This window comes from Cynoglossus semilaevis, chromosome 8, assembly GCF_000523025.1.
Source record: "Cynoglossus semilaevis isolate Cse_v1.0 chromosome 8, Cse_v1.0, whole genome shotgun sequence".
Lineage (NCBI taxonomy): Eukaryota > Metazoa > Chordata > Actinopteri > Pleuronectiformes > Cynoglossidae > Cynoglossus > Cynoglossus semilaevis.
This window is the reverse complement of record NC_024314.1, coordinates 224846-235419: the sequence shown is the minus strand read 5'-3', so window position 1 is coordinate 235419 and position 10574 is coordinate 224846. Positions and strand designations below refer to the sequence as shown.

General features: G+C 41.6%; 1 protein-coding gene across 1 annotated transcript in view; it reads left to right on the top strand.

Moving 5' to 3' along the window:
- The window catches only part of svild (supervillin d), a 25453-nt gene that overhangs the window by 10527 nt on the left and 4352 nt on the right, over nt 1-10574 (top strand). Inside the window, exons 6-19 of the mRNA XM_025058020.1 lie at nt 3611-3758; nt 4240-4320; nt 4425-4511; nt 4637-4820; nt 4926-5098; nt 5471-5626; nt 6230-6366; nt 6477-6624; nt 7602-7747; nt 7843-8018; nt 8867-9002; nt 9308-9608; nt 9939-10093; nt 10184-10321. Coding sequence (XP_024913788.1) covers nt 3611-3758; nt 4240-4320; nt 4425-4511; nt 4637-4820; nt 4926-5098; nt 5471-5626; nt 6230-6366; nt 6477-6624; nt 7602-7747; nt 7843-8018; nt 8867-9002; nt 9308-9608; nt 9939-10093; nt 10184-10321 — 2166 coding nt within the window. The remainder of the gene's footprint in view (nt 1-3610; nt 3759-4239; nt 4321-4424; nt 4512-4636; nt 4821-4925; nt 5099-5470; nt 5627-6229; nt 6367-6476; nt 6625-7601; nt 7748-7842; nt 8019-8866; nt 9003-9307; nt 9609-9938; nt 10094-10183; nt 10322-10574) is intronic.

Here is a 10574-nt window from a genome sequence, read left to right as displayed (position 1 = left end):
GGATGGATGATGGATAGATGGATGGATGGATGGATGATGGATAGATAGATGGATGGATGGACAGATGGATAGATAGATGGATAGATAGATGGATGGATGATAGATAGATAGATGAATAAATAAAACTTTATTCAAATGTGTCGCCTTGACTTCTGTCTCATTCCACAGTCCCTTTGGGAGATTTTACCTTGACTTTACCTTTTGTCTGAAAAGGAGCTAAATTTAGACCTAAACTTAAAGAGCCACTTTAACAGCAGGCAGATGTCATTGCAGTAAATCCACAGTCTGTAAACCTGGTGTATTTCCATTGCAAGTACATGAAGTGCGTCCCGAACACATGGTGAAAGATCAAAGTCAATGACGACGTTTTGGCAGTCTCTATTTTTAGAAGATTATTACCTATAAATTGGTTTGCAATATGCTGTTGACATTGGCCGCTGTGATAGACCTACAAAAATGATCGCAGGAGAAAAATAGCCAAAGTCATGTTGTTGTTTTTCAAATCGGTCAAATGTTATTCTCCCTAAGAATAGATCACAAATCCATCTCACATATTGCAGACTGGAGAGATTTCACAGTTAGGTCTTGGTTAGTTGGCTAAATTCTGATTTTCCTTCACTGGAATCTGTGTTTTCATCATTAGCGAGCTTCCATGATTGGAGCTGGACTCTGCTGCAGGTACTCGGCCACGGGCCCAAGTTTTATATCTTTAATTGCCAACACTGGTGTCTAGGTTGTCCACTGGACAAGTGCTTGCTTGTAACTATTTTTACATCTCTGATGGGGGACTTTTGGATTCTCATGTGGATCAATTTCATCGCCTGCCAAGCGTGAGCAGATGTCGTGTGCTCTTTTGTTGATATGTGTGCGACCTGGGAATATAACATGCCTGTTGCACACCATGGTCATCCACAACCAGCTCCAGGTGTTTCCTGTGCAGCCATTCGCTGTAAAGTGAGACAATGTTGTGAGTTGAATGTAAAGGGTCCGCCGTGTCCTTAATGATTTATTGGGCCCATTAATTAAAAAAAAAAAAAGGCTGCTTTGTTTAATATAAAAATCAGGTTTCGGTATCAAATTGAGTTATACATTTGGAAGGGTCTTTTAAGGAAATCCATACAGACGTACAATAACATTTTCAAGTCCTGGGTTTTCATTTAAATCCCAGGGGATTTGATAAATGCCTTAGCCTCGCTTTCCAGCGATGAGTCATTGTAGACTGGCCATATCAGCACAAAAAGAAACACTGACGCTGTAGCTCCGACACAGAAACCGCCGTACCCATCTGGAATCACTGATCTGACTGCTGATTCTCAGAGAAAGGATAATCAGTTTAATCTGAATTTATTATCCCCGGCTCTTTAAGCTTGTTGGATGAAACTCCGACAAGCATCACCGATGAGTCACTTATGGTACATTTGTGCGCCGACGACGACATTCTCTTTTTTTTTATATTGACCAAGACTGTGAGACATTTCCCACGTGATATCGACTAAACCACGGGTTGTCCAACTCATTTTGGTTTCAGGGGCCACATACAGCCTGATTAGATGTCAAGTGGGCCGGACCAGTACAATCATAACATTATTATCTATAAATAACAACAAGCCCATGTTTTTCCCCTGTGTTTTCAGGCCAATAAGTACAAGTTTATCAGAAAATATTCATATGTGATCAAATATCATGAAGTGTTTCTGCATTTTTTTCAGTTTTAAAATGTATCAAACGGGCTGGATTAAAACCCCTAGTGGGCTGGTTTTGGCCCACGGGCCGTATGTTTACCACCCCTGGACTAAACCATAAAACAGCTTTATCACGTTAGCAGATTTTTTTTTTTTCCCCCACATGTGAATTCCGTTCACTTCATATTGTTTTGATTTCTCTTTACAAACTCTTTCACACAGTCGGTTTCCCTCTAACTTTATGCCCGACTCAAACGTCCTCTACCATGAAAACCCCCCCTGCTGACTCCGGCCGCTAAAGTCTGACGTTACCCTGCCTTGTCTTTCTCCTGATACGTTTCCTTTCCTCTTCTCTTCCATATATTCTTTCTTCTGACCTTTCCTTCCAGTTTCAAGCTACTGTTATCCACGCCTGTGGTTCCTGCTCTGCCCTTTTTTTACTTTGACACCTGTCGCCCTATCTCTGTCCTCTCAGGTGAGTGTTCCGACTTTGCATTGTGCCAAATGTGTGACTCTTCATGAAGTAATGATAGCCCTGACAAAAGTCTTTTCCATTGGCAATTTCCATGTTCTATGTAAGAGATTAAATATAATGTACAAAAAGGGTATCATCAGCATATCAAGTCATCTACAGTAGGAGAAAGAGGGTTTTGTTTTTCTTCACTGAAGTGCAATGTCTCACACTTTTTTAAAGTGGTTGCCTAATGAGCCACTAGAGGATGCTTTTCAACAATTTCCTAGAAATATTCTTCACCCCCCCAAGCCCTCAAAATCTAGAGCTGGCGTTTATCCTTTATTTCTCAAGCCATCCCGCTATTTCTCACACATTGACAAATCTGAGCTTTCAACAGTCTTGCTGTCGATACCAGAATGTGGTTTTGGGACCTTCAGCTTGTTGATATCTGTGTCAGTGGTTTGGCCAGGGCGCTGCTTGTGCCATATTGTACAGCAGGGTTGGGGGGGGGGGGATAGTTTCCTGTGAGGGTTTGAGGCCCTGGCCCATTTTTCTTGTCCTCCTTTCCTTCCCCTTGTCTCTCGGGTCCTGTCAGGCAGAGGTATTTCCCTTCTCTGATTGACTCCAGAGATGTGCTGCTCGCTGTAGGGCCCGCGACTGTGTGAAAATGCTTTCGGACTGTGACGGATGTTGTTGATAGGTTGTATCTTCGCCCGACTCCACACGTAGCCCGAGATAAATTTTTTTTAAAAGTGTTTTAGGAATAATGGTCTAAGGCGCAGTATATTTTAACAACCTTCAGGCTCAAATTCACACACTACATTGAGGACGTGGTATGCACAGAACATCTGGGTGTCTCATTCTCCATTATGAAATCAGCAAGGGCTCACTTTGATGTGTCCACCCAGTGCGTTGTCCCCGGTCTGCGCGCCCCCGCTGTGATTAAATGCATGTCTTTGAACTTTGCTCTCACGTCTTGCTAATATTTGACCACATTGGCAACGTGTTTGACATTAGAATCCAAAACAGTCTGTTACCACTTGAACCACTGCCATTGTTTGTAGTGGAAAGCAGACAAAAAGGGACCTCTGGGCGGCTGAGTTTTTGTGTGGGTGTTGAGGGGAACTGATGTTTATCCCATTTAGTATATAGGGCTCTTTGAACCACTAAAGAAACATTATGCATCTATTTTACTTTAAAATAACATCTATAAAAAATCCCTTGGGTGAGGTGTTTACTGGGAGCGTCTCCAACTGCTGGAAACAAGCCAGCGTGCTGAAGAATGGTTTAAACGTCCGAGGTACTTAGTCAGAGTACCTCCTTGTAATGAGTACACAGTGAAAGAATATTATACTTATACTTAAGGATTTAGTAAGAGATACAAAAAATATGTCAGATTTGTTGGTGTAATATGAAACTGTGCTAATCGGGGGGGGGAAAAAAGTAACAAAGCAACATGTTTTTCTTGTAACAGAAGTCCGGAGTGGACCTGGGTCCCAAGATGTCCTTAGTGGACAGGATGAAGATCCTGAAGGAGAAAGAGGAGCAGTGGAAAAACAAAGGCAAAGGAGCAGCCAACGACTCGGTTCAGTTCACCGTAGCTGGACGCATGGCTAAGAGAGGTTGGTTCTTTTCCCGGTTCAAATTCGAAACCGTAACAATGCCATGTCAGATTACTCATTTAACACAGTTATTCTAGTTTGTTTTGTCTTTGATATTTTTTTACGTAATTTTTTTCTTGGGAACTCCACAGAGATTGATACAGTTCTATCTAATCCTTGAATGGGCAAAATAAGGCCTGGGGGCCACATGCGGCCCGTTCAGTTTTTTAATCCGGCCCACCGAACTTTTCCTAATTATATAATTTATTTATATTGTCATTATAGTTTTGCCTTTTCCCTGCAATACCTATGTTTCCCCAATAGATGGTGTAGAAAAACGATAAAAGCAACTTAGCATTTTAGCCTTTATGTGTACAAAAACGATAAAAGCAACTTATTTTAGCCTTTATGCATGACTTTTACATGTCAGTTCACACGAACGCGATCGTGGTCCGTGAGTCAAAAAGTTCGCCCACGCCTAACAGTTCTTCTGTTTTGCCAGGTCTTGTTTCCAACGAGCAGAAAGAGTCACCTCTAAACTCTCTCAAGAAGTCTGTTGCTACACCCGTGAAGCCTCATGAAGGTGCTGTCACTTTTCACAAAGGCAATTCCTTTTTTTTTTTTTTTTTTTTTTTTTTATTTTGCCCGTAAAACTTTATCTCGTTTGCTTTTGTTGTCACTGGACAGAAATCTCCAGCAGAAGCGACGTCAAAGTCGAGGGAGATAAAAGGCTGGACAAGCTCGAGTCATTTCTGGACAAACTGCACAACAAAGGTACGACCCGAGTCGTTTTTACATATTAGAGTTAGTGTTGTTATTCCACAGATATTACAGTACAACTACATTGCAGGCCCTCGTTAACAAATACTCTTATAACTCTTGACCTGATGGCGTGTCAGGGGTGAGCAAAAGCAAAACCTCCACCATCGAGGTGACCACGGAGGCAGAAAAGGAAGTGATGACCCTGGACGATGAAGAGACTTTCGGCAACTTCTACAAATCTGTGTCACCCACGACGCTGCAGGACTCCACCGTGGTCCTTACCGAGGAAGATTTCAGCCAGATTCAGGCACACACTCCTACGTCAGTAAATGAATCGGTGGCTTTTCAGTTTTACAATATTGAAATAATCCGGGCGTTTTAGCCCGTTTAGTATCAAATCTGACATTTTGGTGCTAAATGTTTCAGGCTCACCTCAACCGTAGCGGAACACAAGAGGGCAGTGCGACCGGCCCGAAGGAACCAGGGCTCCAGGAACCCGCTGCGGGCTCTGGCCGCTCGCAATGACCTGCGGCAGGGCTACACTGAACAAAGGCTTAACGTGGCCAAAGTGGAAGCCAAAAGGATCCAAGTTGAGAGGAGTAAGAATGTAGAAAATCATCAGCGAAAAAGATAGTAGGAACGCTAGAGTCCTAGCGAAACATTTTCCTAGTACAGTATATTTGGTGTTAAAACTGTTCTACATTACAGTAGAATGTGTTTTAAGGTTTTACTGTAATGTAATAGTTCTACTGCGGTGTATGATGAACATAACTGTATGTTGTATTTGAACAGAATTTACTATCAAATGTGTAGTTTACAGATCTCTGGTAGCCTAGAATCCATGACATCTAATCACTGCGATGTTGTGCACCTGAGGTCCGAGGTCTCGCGTCGGATCAAAATGTGTCACAGCAACGGCTCAAATTTCCAACTTTAACAACACGTTGTTTCTTGCTATGTCTACCGTCCAGTGGCAAAACACTCCAACTTGGCCGACGTGGCATTGGCTGGCCTCGCCAGCAAGGAGAACTTCCGCAAGGTCAGCCTGCGCAGCGTCAAATCTACGGACGTAGTGACCAACAATAGCACGCTGCCTTTCAACAAGCTCATGCTCATTCGCATCAAAGGTCAGTATCACAAGAATACAGACCGATTTTTGGAAATATGTCTGTGGTAAACTAATCATACTAGTTAATGTAGTGTAGTGGTGTCTGTTCACCTTTACGAACAGCTTTAAATCGTCTAAGCCACATGTGTCAAACTCAAGGCCCGGGGGCCAAATTCAGCCCGCCAAGCCATTTTGTGTGGCCCGCGGAAGTTTAAAACGCATTAAGTAAGTTATGGAGAAGAGTAAGAAAGTAAACAGATATGACTGGATTTTCTTTGAATAAAGTAAGTTAGTAAAAATTAAGTACATTTTTTCCACTGTGTCCCAGTACCAAATGACCTCTGGACCATTACTGGTCCACGGACCAGGGGTTGGGGACCGTTGATCTATACAGTGTTCCATTTACAACTGGCCCTTTAAGTGCAACTGGCATTGCTGATGTGACCCCCGATGAAAATGAGTTTGACACCCCTGGTCTAAGCTTTAGTCGATGTTGGTTCTGTGAAAAATCAAAATCACATAAAAACGTATTTAAAATGTACCTGATTTCAAATAAACACAAGCAGCATATTTATTTTTACCTGATTTCAAATAAACACAAGCAGCCCTTTCTGTTGTTAAGGCCGGAGGCACGTCCAAGTGCGCCTGGTGGAGCCCACAGTCACGTCTCTGAACAGTGGCGACTGCTTCCTTCTCATAACCCCGAAGCACTGCTTCTTTTGGACGGGAGAGTTCGCTAACGTCATTGAGAAAGCTAAGGTTGTGTTGTTAACAAGGTCTCCTTCAGCTTTATGTTGTGGTTGAAACTTTGGAGTGTCCTCCCCCTTGGACAGTAAGAGTAACTTGGTGTCGATGCTTTCTGTGACCAGGCATCAGAGATGGCCTCCTTCGTCCAGGCCAAGAGGGACCTCGGCTGTAAGGCCCCCCAGGTGACATTGCTGGAGGAGGGCATCAACACCGACAGCAGATGGGCCAAGGAGTTCTGGACACTGCTGGGAGGAAAGACTAAATACAGAGGTGCACATACACATACAGTTAATATTGAAAATATATGTACACACACACACACACACATATATGCATACATATATATATGTGTGTGTGTGTGTATATATATATGTATATATATACATATATGTGTGTATATGTATATACATATATTTGTGTGTATATATATACACGTTTGTATATATATACATACTGTTTATGTGTATATATAGATAGATACACATATATGTGTATATATACGTATATAGATACACATATGTGTATATATATACATATATGTGTGTGTGTATATGTATGTATGTCTATGTATGTATATATGTATATATATACTTTATGTATATATATTTTATGTGTGTGTATGTGTGTGTATATACATGTATACATCTATAAAGAAGTAAAAATAACACTGAAGTAGTCACATTGCATAATTTTAGTATCCAAATCTTTGCCTAATTTGCATAAGCCATGTCAGTATTTTTTCTTCGCACTATAATAACTTCATTGTATCCCTACTTTGACTCATATTTGGAAAAATACTTTTTTTTTTTTCCTTATATACCACACCTTTTGTGGATAACCCATTTGGGACAATAAAGATTTTACCACACCGTGGTAACTGAAGGACTTCTGGGGCAGATCATAAAATGAACGTTTCTCCAAGAAATACGACCAGCTGCTTTGAATCAGGCTCAGACAGTAAAATACCCTCGACTGTAAATGTAAAGGTGTTTTTTTTCTGTAATTCAGAAGACAGAATCAAAATCAAACGGTATCACACATAAACCTCTTGTTAGTAATATATTTATATTTATATATTTTATATTTATATATGTATATATATTTATGTGTATATATATATATATGTGTGTATATATATATATATGTGTGTATATATATATATATATATGAACAGCTCCACTGTATGTTGCAGTGTTATAAAACGTGCACTGCTTGTGTTTGTTGATTTAATAATGTGTGTGTTACAGGGGCAGGGGAACCAGAGGAAGATGAACTGTATGAGAGTGGAGTGCTGGATTCTAATGGTATATACAGACTGCAGGGAGACAAACTGGTGCCTCATGAAGACGCCTGGGCTTCTATTCCAAGTGTCACCTTGCTTGACTCGAAAGAGGTAAAACGTCCAGGAGACTACGAGAAACCACGAAAGCTGTGAAATATCTGCACTCTGAAATTCGTATTTTCACTCTATGCTTCTTGCCACGCCAGGTCCTGGTGTTTGACTTTGGCAGTGAAGTGTACGTGTGGCATGGGAAGGACGTGCCCCTGGGAGACAGAAAGGTTGCAGTAAAACTTGGCAAGCAGCTCTATGCTGGCAGCTATGACTATAGCAACTGCAGAGTCAACCCACTTGATGCTTCATGCACAAATAAGGACGTGCCCCTGTGAGTACTGCACTGTGCTACGACACAAGGCAAAGTTATTTGTTGTCTTAGTGTTGCCCCTACTGGCTCATTTGTGTCAGTACACACACTTTGCTATGAATATATGTATGTGTAGTGTGTATATACTGTATATGTGTGTGTGTGTTTGTAAATGTAAGTGTGTATATATGTATATATATGTATATGTCTATATATATGTGTATATATATGTATATATATGTGTGTGTGTGTGTATATATATATATATATATGTACAGTATGTTCCGGACTATCGATACATGTTTGTTATTATCACACTGACAGCCGCTAGAGGGCACTCTAGGCTTGTGTACCAGTAGCTGGTACTCCCTTACTACTGAGAATTTAAGTGTTTATTTTCACACTGACAGCTGCTAGCTTTTTTTTTTTTCTTCTTTATGCATTTTTGGCAGGTTTATACTCCAGAGCGCGTTATAGTCTGGAAAATACAGTATGTATGTATATATATGTGTGTTTATATGTATGTATGTCTATATGTATATATATATATATACACTGTATATATTTATATATTTGTATATATATATATATGTTTTTTAATTTTAGGATATATATATATATATATATATATATATATATCAGCTTAGCTATATAACTCTAACTACGTAAATAAAATATTTGTTGACTTGTGGTGCTAATGATCCATATGTAGCATTAATAATCTGAACCGCGCAATGAAAAAGTATATATGCTATTGATTTTTTTTTTTATACTACTGTTCTATTGTTGTCTAATTCTCTTATATTCTACATTCAAATGCCTCGACACACGTCTGATTTGTTCATCCGTTGCTTTTGTCTGGGATTCAGGCAAGGAGACGGCCGTCCCAGCTGGGCCCTCTTCGGCCGCCTGTCGGAGCACAATGAGACGGCGCTGTTCAAGGAGAAGTTCCTCGACTGGGCCGAGATGAAGAAAGAGGAAACCACTCAATCAGAGGAAATCAAGGTGTTGAAATAGGATTGGTTATTGCCGCTCGGAGAAACACAGGAAAGCTGTGAGGGATTTCACACCTGAGAAGTGCAGCATAGAAATAACCTCGCACTGCTGATCCGATAGTCGATGAAAGACTGAGGACCTGTTGACGTGTCGTTAATGCAACTTGTCTGAATGATCAACTAGGTGGAGTATTCTCTGTCCTACAGAGAATGTCCTGCTGTTGATATCAAGAACCAGATGCAACACTGCTTCAATATAGTTCTGCAAGTATATTGAGCACATTGCCAAAGTTAAGACTTCCATTTCCTGTTTAGAGTCCAGTGCATTCCGCTGTCCGCGCTCCTCTTGATTTGGAGCTGCACCCATGCGACGCCAAAGCCCTGCTGGATAACGAACCTGAGCCGGTGAAGACGGTGCTGGAGGGGGTCAACGTCCAAAGGGGCCACGGTCTGGTGAGGACGGAGGACAACAGGCAGGCGGAGCTGGCCACAGTGGCTGTGGACTCGTGGCACATCAAGGAGCACAGTGAGGAGGAGCTGCCGACGGAGAGCCTGGGTCAGCTGCACGAGGGCGACGCCTACATCATCCGCTGGAAGTATTCTGTCACCACACTCGGTGAGTCATGGTGGTGACACTGCCCTAGACTGGAAAATAACCATAAGACTGTTTGAAGGTTATGAGGTGCACCACTGTGGTGTCTAGTAAAGGGACATGACCGGATTCTTTTTGACTGAAGTAGTACATTTTTTTCCCGGTACCAAATGACGTACAGACAGGCACTGATCCCCAAACCGTGGGTTAGGGACCCCTGATGTAGACAATTGTTCCACATTTTTCGACCGTGGGTTAGGGACCCTTGCTTGATGTAGACAATTGTTCCACATTTTTCCCTGATCTTTTAGTTGTTACAAATGTCCTCTCTCATGTTGCCGTGTCCTCTGTCAGTGGGGAAGCGTGAAAAACCCGGGGAACTGAGTGCTGCCACCTCCGGGAGAGAGAGGATCGCCTGTTTTTTCTGGCAGGGCCGTCACTCGAGCATCAGTGAGAAAGGAACGTCGGCCCTGATGACAGTGGAGCTGGGCAGTCACAGGGGGTCACAGGTCAGATTCAACTCGTATTCGAGCCCCTCGATGATTACACATGTATTTGGCCTGCATTAACACGCAGCACACGTCTGGGTGCGAGCACAGGTGTTGGTGAGTCAGGGGAAAGAGGCGCCCTGCTTCCTGCAGCTCTTCCAGGGAGGTTTGATCATCCACAAGGGCAGCAGAGAGGACGGCAACAGCAGAGGTAAGGAAAGAGTTTACAATCTCGCTATTTGTAATTTTTAAAATAGTCAGGTTAACGGTAAGGCAGACACAGGAACGTCATTTGGAACACTAGCGCTTCATTTTAGTCACCAGGTACTTTTTTTTTTTATTAGCGAATCACATTGAAATCAGAACTCCGATGATGGTTTTAACTATTAATAATTTTATATTTTAAAATATAAAATATATACATATGTATATATATGTATGTATATATATATGTATATGTATGTATATATATATGTATATGTATGTATATATACATATATAT